The sequence below is a fragment of the Antedon mediterranea genome, chromosome 4, assembly GCF_964355755.1.
Source record: "Antedon mediterranea chromosome 4, ecAntMedi1.1, whole genome shotgun sequence".
Lineage (NCBI taxonomy): Eukaryota > Metazoa > Echinodermata > Crinoidea > Comatulida > Antedonidae > Antedon > Antedon mediterranea.
This window is the reverse complement of record NC_092673.1, coordinates 11628408-11649706: the sequence shown is the minus strand read 5'-3', so window position 1 is coordinate 11649706 and position 21299 is coordinate 11628408. Positions and strand designations below refer to the sequence as shown.

At 33.1% G+C, this 21299-nt stretch overlaps 1 protein-coding gene across 3 annotated transcripts in view; it reads right to left on the bottom strand.

The window, feature by feature from the left end:
- LOC140046641 (transforming growth factor beta receptor type 3-like) overlaps window positions 1-21299 on the bottom strand; it is a 60111-nt gene that overhangs the window by 12561 nt on the left and 26251 nt on the right. For all 3 annotated transcript variants that reach the window (XM_072091336.1, XM_072091337.1, XM_072091338.1), the window contains exons 4-9: window positions 19217-19385; window positions 17705-18018; window positions 5566-5737; window positions 5017-5309; window positions 1726-1920; window positions 531-830 (exon numbers count right to left, since the gene is read on the bottom strand). In XM_072091336.1, the coding sequence (XP_071947437.1) occupies window positions 531-830; window positions 1726-1920; window positions 5017-5309; window positions 5566-5737; window positions 17705-18018; window positions 19217-19385 (1443 nt within the window). The remainder of the gene's footprint in view (window positions 1-530; window positions 831-1725; window positions 1921-5016; window positions 5310-5565; window positions 5738-17704; window positions 18019-19216; window positions 19386-21299) is intronic.

The window sequence follows — 21299 nt, the reverse complement described above, 5'->3', positions numbered from 1 at the left end:
CCCCTATGTTTCATAATTTTTGGGATTTTATTTGTGTTACACGAGCTTGTTAAAAATAAGCACTTTCTTATCAGTGGAGGGATAGTTAAAATTACACAGTAAAATCTCTATTCTTTTATACACAAATTTTGTAAATAGAGAGGCATTTTAAAAAGCTATGAAAAATAAACGGTGTGGTAAAAAAAGTTATCAGATGACTAAATATAGGTAATATAACTTGAATATTACATTTCTGATATTTTTATTCAACTTCAGATTTTTATTTTCATGCTATAGCAAAAATTATCCACCGTATATCCACCATCTTTTTTCACCGTCTAGGGAGTCACCAGACATGTTATTACATTATGCTAACTACCTAACTACTGAAAACAAGTCTTCCTGGTTTGGCCAAATTTTGTATTCAAATACAAATGTATTCGTCTTGATTTCTGTTACAAATATTTGATTTATGTACAATTAACCAAATATTATATTTAAAATTCATGCCTGTACCTGAGCTTTAAGTGGAAAGTGAACAAATACAAAACCTGAGAATGCTTTTCTGTTTTGACTGGACTACAAATGGCAACCTTACAGGTGACCTCATACACCTCTGTTGATTCAACTATGCTCAATGAATTTATTGTTACTGTCTCATTCACTTCTCTAGTAATATCTACAAGGTCAGTGGGAGAACATCCATTCTCAATTATATAATAATCCTTCACATTTCCATTCAACGACGACACAGAGCAGCTTCGAACTGTTGCTAGAAGGTTAGAATCGCTGTTTGCAGTTGCCACACTAAACTGGAGTGCTACCTTAGGGCACTTTGGTCCTGTGCAAACCTACAACATACCAGATGTACTATGATTTTTATTTGCTAATTACAGCATTTATGCAACACGATATTATAGGTAACAATGATTAAATGTCATGTTCAATACTCACCAAATAGTGAATGTGGGGGTAAATAAATGTAATGCACTAATAATATTAAATAGGCCAGAAAAACCTAACATTTCTATTTATAAGGGAATTATACTAAATAAATATATAGAATAATTTAAAAAGTAATAAATAAATTATTTAAAAAATAATGATGATGAAAAAAAAGGTCATTGGCAGGAATTAAACTAGGATCTCAACTGTAAAATGCTGGATACATAACCATTACACCAAACTCGCATTAACATGGTTGTAGTGAAATTAGCCTAATCACAAATTTAAAAATTATATATATCTTCCGGAGAAATCTTATGCAGTAGAATTTTACATTAGGCGGAGGTATGCACTCTCAGAGTGCTGTTCTAGTTTACCGTGATTACTTATTTTGGTAAATAAAATTGTTCTGTCTTTGTATAAAATGTTTATTTGTTAAAAATTTAGTGCCCTAAGTTTTTGTAAGATCAAATAAATTTGAAAAACAAACATTTTTGTGAATGTGTAGTTACACACTGGTATATTATGTGTGCACTTGCACTGTTGTCGTTAAATTACAGATTATCGTTTTGTTCAAAGACATTTAATTTTACATGACAATATATTAAAACCGATTATAAATATATTTCAATATTAATATTTTTCCGATAATCAGATAAATTTACAAATATTGTGTTTTTCTAACACTCTCAAATTTAGCAGTTTTAAACTAAATTAGAAAAGTAGGGCGCCCCCTTTGAGTTGAAATTTGACACGATTTGTCGACTGGCTTTTCCACTGGTCTAGTTGAGATGTAATTACCTTGTAGATAATAGGGCCAGATGAATCTCGATAGCTTTCAGAAGATTTAGATAATCCACTAACAGGATAACGACATCGAACTTCAGAGATGGATGCACGATGTCCATCACTGTCATCTTCATCATCAGGAAGCGACCCAGAACCCAATTCTTCATTACCAGTATCGATTACTTTAGATTCTGGAGTGTAATGAACCTAAAAAAATGTAATTAAAACTAGAATTTAATTCGTCCCTTTGAATAAAAACATGCATGTACGTTATTAACATACAATTGAAAAATGATGAAGTATGCCATCCTATGACCTGATGCATTATACGCTTATAGTGCTGAGTAAAGAGAAAAAAATCTAAATTTTAAATTCAAGTGGCCATTTGATGACGTCATGTTCAATACTCACCAAATAGTGAATGTAGGAGGTAATAAAATGTAAATGTCAGGGAATAACCTGTGACTTGCAGCCGAACTTATCTGAATTGTGCACAGGTGTGGACAACATGCAAATGGCTTAATTCATGCTCTAAATTGATGAAAACGTAATTTTCAGCTTTTAAAATTTTTAACGCATGATTTCACGCACATGACCCTGTGTATGTGTACATTTTATTTGCTATTATTTTTAACCTACACCTGATGTTTACGTATAATGAATTTGATTGAAATTTTATGACGAGTTATGTACATATGATTACTAATGTAATTTCACAACATGGCGTATAATTGTGGATGAGTGATCACGCTGAATAGCTTATAAGGACTAAATTAAAAGGTTATTGTGAAATTTTTGTCATTTAACTTTTTGAGATAATTGTTACACCAAAATAGTGTACAGAAAGAACAATAATAATAATAAAGATTACATACAAAAACAATATTAATTATATATATTCTAAATGATCACCTAACTATTACAAAAACATCTTGATTGCATTGTAAAATTTATTTCATTATTTACACTCACATGATTGGAGAATGGTTGAAACACATTACAATTGTTGATGTTTCATAAAAATAATGCATATATATTATTTTAAAAACATTAAACCAGGTCATTCCTTGTCTTAAAGGAAAGGAACACCCTGGGCTAAATGTGCCACTGTGCTTATAGATAAATGTAATAAAAACATGATTACAATGGTTCAAGGTACAATAGTAAGCAATTTAGTTAAAAAATAGACTTTTAAACGACAAAATATCGGAAATTGAACAGCGCCATTTTGACAGGTTAAGAGCAATTATGTGACGTCAGATTAGGTGGACGCATTCAAGCAAATCCAAGCGCCCATCGTCTTAGTACAGTATTTCAATATGGAAGTGCGGGATATAACCATAAATAAAATCAATTAAATAGCCTAACATACCTAATATTTTCGGAATATGGCTTGGAGTTTTTATAATTCAAAAAATTTGGAACCAGAATATACAGAAAGAGAGTTAGTTTTGCGTCGTGCTGATGAGGAAAAAAGAAGAAAAGAAGAACATTCTCGAGCATAACAAGCCGTCGAAGAATGGTTTACTTTCGGCCAGTGTATCTGTACTGTATGCCTTACTAGGCCTAGAACTCGTGTTGAACGAAAATAAAGTAGACACTGCATCGTCAACCAACAGCCTCCGTTTCGAAGGTTTGCCAGTTAATTCCCCTACCAAATCCCGTTTGAAACAGCTAGGCAATAAAAGTAACAATAGATTAACAATAGCTGAAAGATTTACGAATTGGCTTGCAGAAGAAAAGATCGATCGAAGGTTTGTTTACCAAGCCAGCGCATGCTCATACCGTGTCATCGCCGTCCTGCATGACCGCATGTCGCGTTATTAGCCAATCATATTAGCGGATTCGCTTAGCCAATAGAAGCGCTGAATGCAACCGCGAATCTTAAAATTTTCGTCGGCCGTATCTGACGTCACAAACAGGCTGCCATGAGCACAAGATGGCGATTTTCAAATGTCTTGAAAACAGCTTTAAAATCCTGTTTACTAGAAAACTACAAATCCGATTTAAACATAAATTGTGCTGAATATTAAGTTGGTAGGGTTACTTTTATAATAGTTAGGTAAGATATTAGGGTGTTCCTTTCCTTTAAATGTACATTTAGTTTAGTTTAGGCTGACGTCTGTTGTGAACAACAATGTCAATTAGTTTTACATTCATCTGAATGAATGAAGAAATGATCTATTTTTTTATGACATTGCATTTTTGGTCTATTGGATAAATTTTAATGATTAATGTACAGTATATTTATTTTTTTATGCATATTGTAAATTTTTTTAAATTTTTTTTTTCTGTAATAAAACTTTTTATTATATGTACTACAATAATTTCAGACTTGTTCTGCTTTTTGTAATGTTTTTATATACCGGAATAAATAAATAAATAAATAAAAAAATGATGGATGAAACTATTGCCAGGACTGTTTAAAGCACATTTGACTGGTCCTAACAATAACATTGATCAAGGGCTTCTCTTGTCCAGCTTGACGAGAGGAGAGGCATGGGCCAATACGTCTGAGGGAGACACTAGATGCAGGGGATGCCATAAGAGTCAGCAGTGCCTTGGGACCCAAGCTCTACAGCACTCAATATTGCCAGATTGTCTCCCATCCAAGCTCTGACCAGGCCCCATGTTGCTTAACTTAATAATAATATGCTTTATTTAAACACGAAAACATGGCTCAAATTTGCTTTTCTGAAAGGCTGTGTATAAAAACAAAAAGTTTACAAACAAAAACCTTAACTACAATACATTATACTGAAATATAAATACTAATAAACAATCTTTACTACTATTTTTTATGTTCATTTATGCTTAAAAATAACTACCGTACTGAATAGATTAAAAATAAAACTGGGGAATATATAACGTTTCCATTAAAATAATAAACTTTATTTTTATATGGTTAATTAAGAGAAAAACATTGTACTACCCAAGTAGCTCATGTTAAATGTCTTTCCATTGATGGGGCTTAGGCCTAGCTTATTTACTTTTTAAAAGTCTGGCTGGTAAAAAACATATCATACACTTGCTTAGTCTTGTTGCTGAATTAATTTTATTTTTAGGCAGAATCCGTTAAAATAAATCGGGGAAGTTATGGTTCAGTTCTGTCATTTCCCTTCATGATATCGCACCAAATGTGGGTGCATCACATAATTTATAGCGGGCCGCTTAAATGATTAGAATTGACTTATTTTAAACATTTTTAAACGACAAAAAAGTATTCAATTTCATATAAAATACAGTTTGTGACCTTAAATTAGATTGAAAAAATGTATGGAAAGTGTCTTTAAACAAACCAACCTCATTAACATAAACTGTTTCTTTCTGTGAACTTTTGATCTGCATACCACACTTCCCTACATCAGACTTAAAAATCATGTGTGTATCATTCATGGTAGCATTGCAACCAGATTCACGTAAGTGGAAATCATTTGTAGACATGCTATACTTTCTAAGCGTGCTCAGTGAAACGGCGATGAGCATACTAGTAGAGTTGCACTGCGTATGTATGATATGTTCCAAAAAGTTGGTTCCTTTTAAGACAAATGATGAATCTTGAATCAAAAAGTTAGGTGGTCTTGGAACATCAGGTGCTAAAAAACAAGTTTTAAAAACTTACAATATACTTTTATGTTTTTAAAGTATGTAGGCAACATGTTTTCACCTTTGTCGATGACATGTTTTCACATTTGAGAGGTACATGTTTTCACCTTTGAGAGGTACATATTTTCACATCTGTGGTGACATGATTTCACCTGTGTGGAAAAAATGTTTTGTGGATATTTTCTCACCTTGTAGATGAGCTAACAAAATTGTAAATTAAATTTCAAAAACCACCATTGTTCTAACCTTCAAGAGTAACTTCAACTCTGTTAGCTGTGTGAACAACTAGATACTGAACAAGACCACCATACTGCTTCTCTAAATCTTGAATCAGATTTTCTTCAGAATGATCCAGAAATGTTAGATTTGTCCTCACACTTTCAAATACATCATCTTGACAATTAACCTTGCCATTACTCTATAAGCAATTATGTCAAAATACAATAAACATTTATACATAGTAAACATGTGTAATATGTCCCAAACGTAAGAAAATTGAAACAAAATTAGATGCTTACACACTGTTTAATAGGCTAGAGCAACTGTTTTGATCACATTTAAAGGGGGGTTCCGGGTTTAAAATGAATAGTAAAAAATGTAAAATATATTTGTTTGTCTCTTGAACGGTAAAAGTTTCAATTTATATAAGCGCCCAGTGAAGCAGAACGAAGGCTGTGAAATGAGGCCAGATTACAAGTGCAGCTACGGCAAAATCACACTGTGGTTACAGAATAGGAAATTCGTGAAATGGTCAATCTTCCGACGACTCGTTATCATTAACCATATCAATTACTTTTGTAAAATTATACTTATCTGATGTAATTTTAGTCGGTCTTCCCATTTATAAAGTCAATTTTCTATGAAAATCCATCAAAACAGTGAAAAATTAGATAAGTTTGCACTTTACGTTTGCCGATTTTCGCACTGACTTAGGGAAAGCCTTCAAAATCAATGAAGCGTAACGTATACATTCCTGCTGAGCGAGGAGAGCGAGACGACGATACACGTGCTCTCTCTGCCCATGCCTGGCATCGTCACGTGATAAGCAGATACAGTATACAATACCAAACTGGTCGGGTCGAGTATACCCCGTCTATAATCACAACATGAACGATGTACAGTATTTGATTGAAGGTCGACTCAACCTACCGGAATGGTATAGATAATATAGCTCGAATGAGAGAGTTGGAATATTTGCAAACATAAGTACAGTATTGCTAATTTTAACAAGTGTAGCCTATAGTAAAAGGCCTAGTAGTATCAATTCGCATAGGGTCTACTACACTAGCTAGCTCAATTTTTAACTGGGCCGGATCGGCTAGGCTAGGCCTCCTTCCTACTACCGGTCTACTTGCTTGATGCAGTATCCGCTTTTTTGGAGAGTAAACTAGGCCTACTTATTAGACGATCGGGACACCATACGTGCGGACGGCGATCGGACCTTGTTTTGCCTCAATATTTACAGCCGATTTTTGTAGAACGTTTTAGGTTTAGATTGTTTAGGAGTTTGGTTGATAGGATGGGTTTGGAATCCACTGAGTTTTGTTATTGATGGGCCAATCGTTTAGTAATAGGCTAGCTAGGCCCATGAATATTAATGGCCCCAATGTTTTAACGTAGCCATCGTGGCATGGAATCCCTAGTCAGAAATGGCTCTCACCCCGGCATGAATAAAATGATTTAGGCTAGGCCTAGCCTAGTACGTGAAGCCGATATACGATCTGTACTATTAATTCGAGGTATAAAAATAGTATAATTTATGACTCCGTAATCTGAACTAAATTTTGTATTTCATTAAATGTCAAATAAATATATGCTACTACTGTTATTATTACACTTTAGGCCTAGCTTAGCAAATCTACAAAAAATGTATTTCACAATGATCGGGTGGTCGTCGTTTGACAGAGGAGAGAGAGCACAACGTACAAGCTTGACGTCGCGAGTTTGTAATCCACTGATGACGTGATTTTGTGAATATCTCATGAATATTAATGAGCTTCCCCAAGCTGCTGAAAAACAGACTTTCCATGAATTTACCCTAAAATGTATATGAAATTTAATTTTTTCAATTTCTCGTTATTACTTCTTCATTCTGACATGTCTATATTGTTATAATATTTTTTATTTAATAAATAAACGATATTTAAAAGCAATTTTAAACCCAGAATCCCCCTTTAATAACCAATATTACATTATGTAAATTTAAATAAATTCTCCCTAAATACAGTACGGATCTTTTCGACAAACTAATAATAAACTTTGATCGAAAATTAACATTTGATCATGCGGTACTCCGAACTTAAAATGCCTCCGATATGGTGCACGTGTGTGGTCTGTTAACCTCAGATATACACCCTAAAGCCGGGTGAATAAGTCAATGTAATTTAGTTATTTAGTATCCAATTGGTTGCACTAATCGCTGTGTCTATAACACAAAATCAATAAAACTCCAAATACGCCACACACTTTCGGCCGTGTACATACAAGACATTTCATGTTTAATTCATGCCTATGAAATAATAAAAGAACACCATGTCTCTCGTTTATTTATTTTTTTTTCATTTATAGAGCATAACATTAAAAATAAAAATAAATAAATCATATCAGAAAAAAGTTCACAATATTATACACTGCACTCTGTAGAGGGGCATAAATGAAGAATACCACTATAAACACGTGCACACACGGTGGTTCAGGGCGATAATTAACTGAAAATGGCCTGGTGTATTATTCTGATGACGCACACACGGTGATCAAGGGCGATAATTAACTGAAAATGGCCCGGTGTATTATTCTGATGACGCACACACGGTGATCAAGGGCGATAATTAACTGAAAATGGCCCGGTGTATTATTCTGATGACGCACACACGGTGATCAAGGGCGATAATTAACTGAAAATGGCCCGGTGTATTATTCTGATGACGCACACACGGTGATCAAGGGCGATAATTAACTGAAAATGGCCCGGTGTATTATTCTGATGACGCACACACGGTGGTCCAGGGCGGTAATTAACTGAAAATGGCCCGGTGTATTATTCTGATGACGCACACACGGTGGTCCAGGGCGATAATTAACTGAAAATGGCCCGGTGTATTATTCTGATGACGCACACACGGTGGTCCAGGGCGATAATTAACTGAAAATGGCCTGGTGTATTATTATGATGACGCACACACGGTGGTCCAGGGCGATAATTAACTGAAAATGGCCCGGTGTATTATTCTGATGACGCACACACGGTAGTCCAGGGCGATAATTAACTGAAAATGGCCCGGTGTATTATTCTGATGACGCACACACTGTGGTCCAGGGCGATAATTAACTGAAAATGGCCCGGTGTATTATTATGATGACGCACACACGGTGGTCCAGGGCGATAATTAACTGAAAATGGTCCGGTGTATTATTCTGATGACGCACACACGGTGGTCCAGGGCGATAATTAACTGAAAATGGCTTGGTGTATTATTCTGACGACGTCAGCATTCACATGGGGGCAAGCTAGACAACAAGACACTGTTTTGAAAATAACTCGGTTGTGGGTATTTTCCGAAGATTTTAAATCGCTTTTTCTTTTTAAACTCTTAAATTCATAAAATTTGTTTTGTATAAAGTGTCTTCATTCCTGTTTTTAAATGCGTTTCATACAAGCGACAATGGTAAGCCTTATCCTAGGCCGCACACCCTGTTCATACGGGCTTGGATTTGCGGGTTGCAACTACAACATGGCCATTAGTGGTGGTAGTAACATTTGAGTCAAGTTATTCAAAGTTATTCTATGTTTCTCTCTTAAACAACAAAATTTAACTAATTTATATTAATTAATTGGAAATATATAAATGCTAATATAAATTGGTAGCGTAATTTTATGTATCTCCTCCGAAACAGCTGAATCACATAAATGTTTCTTGATGAGCCACATACGTTATTACAATGCTCAATTTTAAAAAAGGCAATAAATAACTACTAATTAATTAATTATTAATTAATAATTCCTTGGCAATAAAATATTTACTAGGTCTTGTCAATTAACAGAAGAAATTCCAATTTTTCAATCACAAACAGTCTTTCATCAACTATAGAGGGCAAATAACAAAATGAGGGCAAGTTTCATGGCGCGGCGTGTAAAACTTAGTCTCGTGATGATGACTTTTATTTATCGCCAAATGTGAGTGTTGCCACAGGCAAATTACACAGTCAATATCAAACTCCTCGAGAATTTACTGGATTTTATATGTTTAATGACAGGGACACGATAATCACACGAAAATTACTCAGTCAATATCATCGTACTCGAGGACATACGATCTATGATCCTCGCAGCAGTAGTCATGTGATGCAGTTTAAACCAATTACGTTCACATATGTACATAGGCTATGTAATATTATACATACAATGAATGTTTATGAGTGTAATGGTACAAATAATGGCATGAGGTGAATGATGAAAGGTTATATATCAACGAGGCGATAGCCAAGTTGATATTAACCTTTCATCATTCACCAAATGCCATTATTTGTACCATTACACGAATATAACATTCATTATTTGTTTTATATAACAATACATCTAAATAGATTCCTGTCATTTGAATCAAATAAGGTAAGGTAGCCCTAGCCAAAGGCCTACATTTCATTCACATTGATTAAAAAACAGTAACGTTTGGTTTTTAATATTATATTAAATGTTATATTTATATGGATTTTATAAACACACCTACTTTAGTGTTAATTATGTCAACAAACGACCAAACAATCTTAGGCCTAGCAAGGCTAAAACGCCTAGACTAGGCCTAGCCTAATACTAGCATGGCCTAGGCTAGACCTAGTAGCCTAGTACTAGCTTGGCTGAAAGGCAAAACTTCGACAGACAATTGGAACTTATCTAGGCTAATTATGGTTTTTCCAACAATTCCACGTCTTGTAGGGATGTCCCCATTAATTAATCAAAATCCTAAAAATGATCTAAAGCTAATTTAAATTCCTTTTTGAATGAAATTAGTACATATACTGTATGTCCAAATCGTACACAAATATCTGCTGCTGTTGCATATCTTGCGGTGGTGTTTACAAATGAAACTGAGACCAGAGGACATGTGGCGCTGTTGTATTTCACAGTACAGAGAGCCATATCATAGGGTAATTTGTGTACTAGATTTTTTTTCATCCGCGAAACGTTTTTTTTTTCGTACACAAATATTTAAAAGAGAAACGAAACTGAGGCCAGACGACAGGTGGCGCTGTTGTATTTCACAGTACAGAGTCATATCATAGGATAATTTGTGTACTAGATTTTTTTTCATCTGCGAGACGTTTTTTTTTTCGTACACAAAAATGTTTCAAAAAGTACTATTAAACGATCGTTTAATAGTGCGTACTATTGCACGCCATGTGACCCACAATCGTCCAATCAAATGACAGGAATTTATTTAGGTGTTATATAAAACCACATATTAAAGCAGAAAAAGACCATGCAGGTATACTGTAAATGCTAGTTTAATATTATTGTGACTCAGACTCAGACAGAGGGGTATCACTTTTGAAATATTAAAAAAATTCGAATAAGTAGTATGACTTTGATGGTAAATAAATCGTGTTCAATCTTAATTAATACTTACAAAATTTATATTGTTTGAAAGTACTTGTTTTAATCTATGTATAAGTGTGTTTATAATTAAAATTAACGAATTAGTTGCCGAGAAAATGCGATTTTAAAACGGTTCTAAAATCCCGTCGAGCCGATTTCCGCGCGTTGAAAACCTCATCGGAAAATCCCCATCAGTTTTCAAAACATGATCGCACGATTACCATTGGAGCTAGCGGATTAATTTTTGTTGTATGTTATCAGGCTTTAAATAAGCTTTAATTTGATACAAAAATCGTCTTCTATAAATAGGTTTTTCGTAACGAAAAGTCAATTTTTGTGACAAAAATCCAATTTTGATTCACCGTTTATGGAAAAATATTATGGATTTTGGTATTAAATTATAGCTAAATCTACATTGAAATCGATAAAACATAGTTTACAAACGTATTGTGCATGGTAATTGTGCGAACTACATTTTAAAATGGTGCATGAGGCGTAAATCCCGTTCAAAATTTTAAAGATCCAACCATTATAATCCGGTGAATATTGTAGTGAGTAAAATTTGTACTCTAAAATACGCGGGTGTTTGTTGTGGCGTTTTCCGTTAAATACATTAATGCACCCTATCAGCGAATGGTACGTTCCATATTTTGAACACGTCGTTTAGTTTTCCTCGCTCGAGTTCGACCGGCTCGACGCGAGATGTGTGACAGCAGCGATGTCGGAGATTGACATGTCCTTTTCCGTCGTAGAATATCTGGTTTTACACATTAATTTAACAACTTAAAATTGATGTAATGTGCGGAAGATTTATTATGCAAGTATACAATGCAAATGCGTTAGGTTAAAATGTACCGAGGAAATTTATTAAGCTAATTTACCAACGTTACATTTGACTCTGTATACGGCGGCCGAAAGTCATTAACTGCGACCGAAATACTTTAACGGGAGCGACTACTGATCGCGAGTAAGCCGTGACTTGGCCTAAACTTTAGCTCCGTATTTAAATTTAATAACGTAATAATACGAAAAGAAAACAATTTTTATAATGTTATATATACTATTCAGGTAAACAATTAATTGTTTTAATTAACATTGATTATTTTAAATGAGTTTATTTTGACCCATATTGTGCGTTTGCCTTAAAAGAGCATATCTTACTTAGCAGCCCGGCTTAGATTTGGTGTCATAATCATATGGGCCTAAAATCTTGTTTTACGTATTCAAAAGTTATATATAATAGTATTTATGATTGAAATTATAAATATAAAGTATATTAAAATATTCTAATAATTATACTTACCGAAAATTAGTGTAAAAGAAAGGAAACAGTACACACCGTTTTTAACATACTTTTTCATTTTTTTTTTTTATAATTTTAAATTTCACCATTAAAAAAATTTTTTTTTTCACATACACATCTAAAATATATTTATTAATGAAATATACACTACAGTTACAGATCATTGAAAAATTGCAGTTTTTTCATTTTTTAGGGAATTCCAGCAAAAATGGGCGTTAAATGCTTTCCTACCACTTTGCGGACCAATAATTTAAAAAATAGGTTTCGTTGAGGCTCCAAAAAAAATAGAGTTGTACAACTCTGTGATATCTATAGGTTTAACAAAATTCAAAACTTTTAACTAATTATTGTAAAAGTTATAACCTTTTAAAAATGCTTCCAATTTCAAAAAATCGTATATTTTTTTACCACTTTAAATAACCATAACTTTAGAACGGGTATTCGGATTTCAATCATTTAAATTGCAAAATGCTAATTACATTAAGTTCTTTATGGTTAACTGAAAGAAAATGTAAAAAAATTAATCTGAATTTTTTCATTGGGATACCTAATTACAAATTTTTTTTTTTTCATATACACATCTAAAATATATTTATTAATGAAATATACACTACATTCTAACAAGTACAACAAAAATTAAATGAATTAGTACAGTAGTTCAAAAGTTACAGATCATTGCAAAATTGCAGTTTTTTCATTTTTTTAGGGAATTCCAGCAAAAATGGGCGCTAAATGCCACTTTGCGGACCAATAATTTAAAAAATAGGTTTCGTTGAGGCTCCAAAAAAAATAGAGTTGTACAACTCTGTGATATCTATAGGTTTAACAAAATTCAAAACTTTTAACTAATTATTGTAAAAGTTATAACCTTTTAAAAATGCTTCCAATTTCAACTGCAAAAAACACCATTTTTAGGCAAAAAATCGTATATTTTTTTACCACTTTAAATAACCATAACTTTAGAACGGGTAATCGGATTTCAATCATTTAAATTGCAAAATTTACATTACATTAAGTTCTTTATGGTTAACTGAAAGAAAAAGTAAAAAAATTAATCTGAATTTTTTCATTGGGATACCTACTCAGACTGTTTAACACTTAATGAAGAAATAACTCCTCCTGTCTACACTACAATATGTTATTACAGTTGAACCTCCCTTAAGGGTCTTTCACACCTGTTCCGGCACGGCGCCGGAAAATCCAATCGAACGTCGATGTTTCGTTTTCACGCGGCTACGCGCATATCGATTGGCTCATAGCCGCGTGGAGAGTCATGAAAAAGAAACATTGATGTTCGATTCGCCGGACCGGAAGCGTGCCGGAACAGGTGTGAAAGACCCTTTAAGCAGCCACCCTCGGGACCGGAAGAAGTGTCCGCTAACGGGAGGTTCTGACAATAGAGGGCCAAAATCACGTATTATGGCTATGCATGATATTTTTAATAATAATAGCTATCTAGCAGATAATACACAAAATTCATATTTTATTGGATAGATATTATTAGGTATCCCAATGAAGCGGATTTTCGTTACCGCGATTTTAACACGTTCGTGAAATTTCAAAAAGTGACGTGTCTTTGAAGTTAAAAATATACTATTTCTTATATACACATGTGAATAAAAATTATATGTCTGGAAAGATCTTGTTTAAGGGATTATTTTCATATATTTTTAATCTATGTTTATTAAATATTTTAATAGAAAACGCGAGTTAAAAATGAGGTACAAAAGCCGGCGAGCCGAAATCCGCGCGCTAAAAATAACTTTGGAAAACACCTACCCATTTTCAAAACACGATCGCACGAGGTCCATAATAGGTGGTGGAGTAATTTTTGTTGCATGTTATCAGGCTTTAAATACTCTTTATTTTGCTATGTAAATCGGTTATTATTATTATGTACATCCGCCTCAAATGTCAATTTTAACGATAAAAATTGAATTTTTTAGTCTTTCTCATTATCAAAATTTGGCTAATTTAGTATTGAATTGAAGCTAATTTATATTTCTGTTTGATAAACCACATCGTTTTATTTGACTTTGCGTGGACCTCGTGCGAAGAGGCCAACAAGACCAACCACTGAAAAAAATAATCCCTACCAAAAATATCAGTGTTTACCATTTTTCTTACGGGGGGGATTCAGTTCTCCGCTTATTACTAAATTACCGTCGCCCAGACAATGTGCATGGTATGCATGTATTAGCACGTTAATTAATGATTGGATAACCCCTGCAGTGGACTGTTCCATTTTCTGAACTAGTCTTCGCCGCACACGAGGCATGTCGAAAAATGTCGCCTCTCATGGAATATTTGCTTCGAAACGTCAATTTTACCGATTTATTAAATTATTTAATAAGTGGAATATTTATAAATCTACTATATAAAGCAAGTACGTTAGGAAGAAATGTACCGAAGAAATTTAAGAAGCTTTGATTTTGCTATGCAGCGGCCGTAAGCCATTCTATGTAGGCGGCCGAAACGCGCTTTGGCCTGTGTTGCCGTTGTATGTCTACGCTGTTTCTAGGCCTAAATTTTATTCCGTATATTTCAATTCAAAGTGCAACTTTCGGTTAGAATAATCGAAAGGGAAATAAAATTAAACATTTTACAATTATACCATTGAGGTAATTACTTTGTTAAATAAAAAATTTCTTCCCGATATTTCTTAGTCTTAGGCAGAATTTAGCGCCAGGCTTTTATTTAGACCTTAGTCTTAGGGGCCTATATAACTTAACTTGTAGTAGGCGCGGCCGAGTCTACGTTCGGCCCGGCGCTCCAAATGGAATCGAACACATAATAAGCACGGGCTTAATTCTTATTTTTGGCGGTTCGAAAATCAATTAAAATAATATATGATTATAAATATAACTTTAAATACTAGAATTTAAAAAAAAATGTATACTTACGAAAAATAATATTTAATAAAAAGAAACAATACCCACACAGTTTTTTAACGCATTATTTTTTTTTTTCACATTTTAACATTTTTTAACAATATTTTATGTTGTATTTCAGAATTACCTACCTGTCAATATAAATAACCTTACTAAAATACATATTACATTTTATGCAATGCAAAAAAAAAGAAGTTAATTCACACATTGGTTCAAAAGTTATGAATCATTTAAAGACAGGAACTTTTTGGGCATTTTTGAGACATTGGGAAAATCACGCGTAAAAAGCCCTCGGACGAATTTTGGAGGGCGATATCTAAAAAAAAAAATGTCGAGGACACCCAAAAAAAAAAATTCTTGTACAACTCTGTTGTATCTATGGGTTTGGAAAAAATAAGAACTTTAAAATTATTAGTATAAAAGTTATAACCCTTCAAAAATGGGTTCAAATATAATTAGAAAAAGTGCCATTTTTCAAGCAAAAATCACTGTTTTTTGGGCACTTTAATGGACCATAACTTTTGAATGGATAATCCGATTTCAATCATTTAAATTGCAAAAGTTTATGTTCAGTAAGTTCCTTCTGATTAACTGAAAGAAAAAGTACCATCATTAATTTGAATTTTACATTGGGATACCTAATATTATGGTTCTTTCTAATAAAATTGCTTTTTTTTAAAGAATATCTGTACAAGATTGTTTGTACTGGACCAAAAAGATGGATTTTTAGCACAACATCAAAATCTTTTTTAGCGTGTACCATGTAATAACCTCAAGAAAAATATCAAGCTATAAAAATATTTTTGTCATTTTATCTCAGAAACTTACTTAGTATAAGGTAGAAGGGGTATGTAAGTTATCCGTCACTGACAACAAACCTTTTAAAAAGTTACAACCAGCTAAGTTTATGAAACCACATAAAATGTAGTATTTTGTGGGAAAAATGAAGATTGAGGGCGCTGTTCACACAAGTAAAAATACACTTTTTTGCCTGTATCTAATTAAGTTTTAGCCATAATAATTTGAAAATGGTCTTATTTGATAGATAATTAAACTTTCTTTATATCAAAAAAATAAAACTTTATATTAAATACACATACAGTAATTCTGATAAATTCATGTGAAGTGCTAAAAATCAGCTAATATAACAGTAACACAAACGCTGGTGATGTTAATAAATTACAAAGTTAGTGATCATAAATCAAATTCTTTAACATTTCTATAAAATGTTGTTATTATGCAACATATAAATGTACATTTTTCGAACAATTACACCAAAAAAAACCTTTTACGGCCAATAGTCTTTGAGATTATAGGAATGTGTACTACCAGTACAGGTCAAAGGTCAATAAGAAGATTTTGGATCATTTTCGTAAAAAAGTTCTTATTAGACTGAATAGAAACTTATACTTTCAGATTAATTTGAGCCCTATTTAAAGTTTGTCCAACTGTTAGTTACAGAGTTATATGATATGTAGGTCAAAGGTCAAAAATGCCAAAAATCATACTTCCGGCCATTTTTGGACAAACTTTTCCATTAGAAGGAATATTAATATGCATCTCCCAAATAATTTGACACTAAACCTATTTCATTTAATCTAAGCGTTGCAAAGATATGACCATTTTGTTTTCAATGGGTCAAAACATTCAAATTGAGGTCAGAGGTCAAATATGAAATTTGACAACATGGGTTTTTATAACCAGCATGAGTCAAATATTCATAAAACACAATGTTTACACTTTCCCCATGATCTGCACACGAAGGCACTTTTTTTGACATAGGGATCTGGACTAGTATTTTCCTGATATGATACTCAATGCATTATGGCATATGGCGGCATTAATATGAGTTTATTAAAGGATGTTGATGATACTCGGGGCACGAAATTTACTTTTTTTTCGACTAGCAAACTTTGCTAGTTGTAAAAAAATTTACTTACTAAATCCGTCTAGGCTACCCCCTCTATACTCATCAGTCATGGTCCACAGTTTATCACTCGCTGATGGTCGCTAAATTAATAGTTTGAAATTTTTTTTTTATGAATCTTTTGTCCATTGCTATGTAAATGAGTAATTGTTGTGATGTATCCGTTAAAATGTGCATGTCAGGACCTTGTGGTGTGCCGAGGAGACTTTCTTCTCGAGCGCGACAGGTCATCGTAAACAAAATTGGTAGAGTCCATTAAGTAGGGGGGTTTTCACTTCAACCATTGTGTAGGCAAAAAATATATTTAGTTTAATCCCTAAATTGATAATCGCGTATTCTGTAATCACGTGACTGATGATGTAATCCTCAGCGATGTACTAAATGCATGTGATTTAATGTGTTGGGAAAAAGGTTACTGTTTATAATACACATCGTTAACAACTGTGCTACCACATGATACACAGTGCTTTTCGCATATCCTTGATGTACAGCGTGTACATGGTTACCAAATTGGTTCCTATACTAGCATTGTCGACATATATAGCGATCTGTGGCTAGGCGTGTTGAATATGCGTTTAATATTGTATAAACAGACCCATGGATAAAACCTTTGTTCTCGCGGCAAAGCCAAAAAGAATATATGTAATTTAAACAATACAAAACTAAATTACCTGGATCGCAATACTTCCTGCGATTGAAGACCCACGAACCTCCCATATTACAGACGGATCATTTGACTTCAATATCAGTATAATATCATGTTGAAAAGTGTCTTGGCGAACAGTTCGCAGATTCACAGTAACTGTAGACGTTTCTTCTTCATGTTGTGTATGTTCAATAACATAAACTTCTTTATCAACCTGCTTCATATTTTGAGGCAGAATACAGCCTTCAATTGGTATTTCTTCCACAAACAATGCTGAGACTTCACTCTGTTTCCAATCATTTGATACAACACATGTACTATTTTGATCATCATGCATTTCTGTAGGATAATATGAGAACAATCAGTGAGTAATAAGAGTAAATATTAGTTAGTAGGGGGTGCACTAACATAACATTTTATTATTAAAAAATAGTTCATGATTTCATTTGCTACCCCATTGATCTTCCACTGATTTTTCATTTACAGTAATCATTATTTTTGGTGGCTTAACTTAGGATTAACTCAAAACAACTTCATTTTTAAGAGGCCTATTTGTATTTTTGTTTTGGTACTTCCATTCAATGTTTGATTTGATATCGAACATATTATACTGTTTGTTGTTTTTCCTCAGTTTCTAAACAGATTTATAAAAGAAATGTTGCATAATAGCATACTATGAAACTAAATATCTAATTCCAATGACATACCTCCAACTGTACATATACCCACATGCACTTACTGTACATATACCCACATGCACTTACTGTACATATACCCACATGCACTTACTGTACATATACCCACATGCACTTACTGTACATATACCCACATGCACTTACTGTATAAAAGAGAAACAACTACATAAAGTAAAATGAGCTAAATTTAAAACCACTGGTCACTTATATTATGGGGCATTGGATATTCAAGATCAATATTAAAGATACAAAGATATGGGGGTTTTTTTGTTTATTTAATACCATACCAAAATACTTCTTAAGACCAGATTTGATTTTTTTTTAAATTCTAAGGGTTGTACAGATATTAGAGAGGTTTCACATTGATCACCTAGGCATAGCTTAAAATTAGAACTTTAAAACTGTTATTTATCTTAAATGTTGTCAAATTATACTGTTTATATCATAATCAGAGTCAAGTCAAATAAATCTACTACATATTAAAAGTTATGCAAACTTTGACATACTAATTTGTAAAAAAAAGGCTAGGCCTAATGTTTCTCATTGCACAGATCAAACAGGCCCACATGCTGAGTCTTGAATTGTGTTTATAATGCTAGGCATAAATTTTAACACAAATATTTACTGTAGTATAAGAGTAAAAATGAATACATCGGGTTCATTTCGTTGATATTGGTGCCTGTGTATCGGGAACAAAAAAAAAGGCAGCTCAACACAAGTAGCTACAGTATAATAGTATTAATCTCTGTTCAAAAAAATTAGGTTCTTATACACAAATTATTACACTCTTAATTATTGTGGAAAACAAATTTCCAGGAAATAATTTAATATTAATGCTTCACCTTGCTTAACCATAATACTAATGTGATTAGCATTGGTAATCTTTGCATATGTAGCAATTGGATACTTTTTGTCAACCCATTCCAAAAGATCATCTTGATCAGCTGGTAGATCATCTACTGCTCTTACATCCAACTTGGCAGCAGAGTTGACTGTACTTTGTCTAGATACCTGTTAAAATTACACAGAAGGAAAACATTATTAGATTATTAGTTTGTAAGACATTTTGTTTTTCTTTTATTCATCCTTATATTTATTGTGTGAATAGATATTGTTTAAATTATAATTGAGCAGATTGGGCCTAGTTTCCTTGTTTTCCAGATGACATTGAGTTGCAACGAGTTGCATAGAGTTTTCAAAACGTTAAAGTTGAGAATAAAATGATGATCATCGAGCTGAAGCCGTCGTCAAGGTCATTTTCGACACTTTTGCGTATGCTTACATTTTCGGTTTCCACTTGTGATTATGTTCATCATACATTGTATTATATTGTCCTGTGTGACACTGTAGAAATTAACCAACGTAATGGCAGAGAATTATCTCGACATGATTTTCTTGGAATGTACTGTAGTAGTAGTAGTAGTAGTAGTAGTAGTGAAATGCATGCTAGTGAGTGGCTGAGCGGTTAGACAGTGTAACCGCAATACATATCCATAAAATCTGCAATGGTAGGGTTCAGGGCTCCATGGTTCTGGTGATAGAATGAGTCTCCTAGCATAAGGACTATCAATTGTAGGTCCAGCATACATAGCTCATGTACTAGGTTCTTGAAGTGCACGTTTTTCAAGACGTGTAGAGTGTAAACCCCGGTGTACACAAACATCCACTGTCAAACAGACACTCAAATAACTGGTTCCTCTGGGAGACCAGTCTTTGACTGAAGAGGTAATAAATTATTTCATAAACTGAATTATCGATTAAATTTTATGAACTTATAAACATTTTAAGGACTGATATGCTTTTCTTCAGTAGAGTACAGTAGTAGAGAACTGGTAAGTAGAAATTATCAATATTGGTTCGGAGGATGAATCAAAATATCGGGAGACTCCTGCCATTATTGAGTTATGCTATGCTATTTGCATGATAAAACTTACTTATCATTTTGAATACTTCTAAAAATCGAAATTGCAGGAACAAAACGAAAAGTCAGCTGTTAGTCCATGCAACACACTGCATATTGACCGATAATTTTATGGAGATGCTAATTAAATTTATTTCAGCAACAAGAAGTTCATATAGAGTATTTATGATTTACTTTAATTAAATGTTTTAATTAATTTTTGAATTGTATGATTTTTTGTACTGTATTTTTGTAAAAATAAATAGATAACATAAGTTTGATTGCGACCATAAAACATGTGTGCAAAGGCAAAGACGAAGTCTTCTTCGATCCTGAAGAGACATGAGGTTAAGTATAGAGAGGCGTAATAAGATAATAATTTAGATAGGTAAATGCTAATTGCTATCATGATTTTGAAATTTAATTATTAGATCTGTAAATGTTTTTAACTTTTTCAAGTTTGTCAATATAACGCATTGGGATGAATATTGAAGTAAAGCCCGACAAAGAGTGGAATAAAGAATGAAATTTGAGAACCCAGGGCTTAAAAAATGACACACTGAAAAATCAAGCTAAATTCTCACATGGAATAGTAGGCCTAGCTTCGCTCCAGTCTTGTGTTTTGAATATAGATGCTATCGACGGCCGATATACTGTAATGTTTTGTAGTATTTTTCACTAACTTTTACCAAGGTTTTTTCTCAAAATACGATATTTTTTTTTTTTATGAGCTTCTGTTAACTTGATACATTCAAATAACATTAAAAATGAATTTCTTGAAAATCAAAAATCCATTTCGAATCCAAAATCCATTTCAGGTCCAAAAAAAATTGAACTTGAATCTGCCTCTGACCTGTATCAACAATATATCTATTGAATTAAAAGGGATTCTGTAATACAGCTGTAATAAAATAAAATAAATAATTATTTGTATCATATAAAACATAAAAAAACAAGAAATATTTCTTTCAAAATCACCGCTCGACTTTTTGACGCAACAGTTTTAATTATTGTTTTGTTTATTG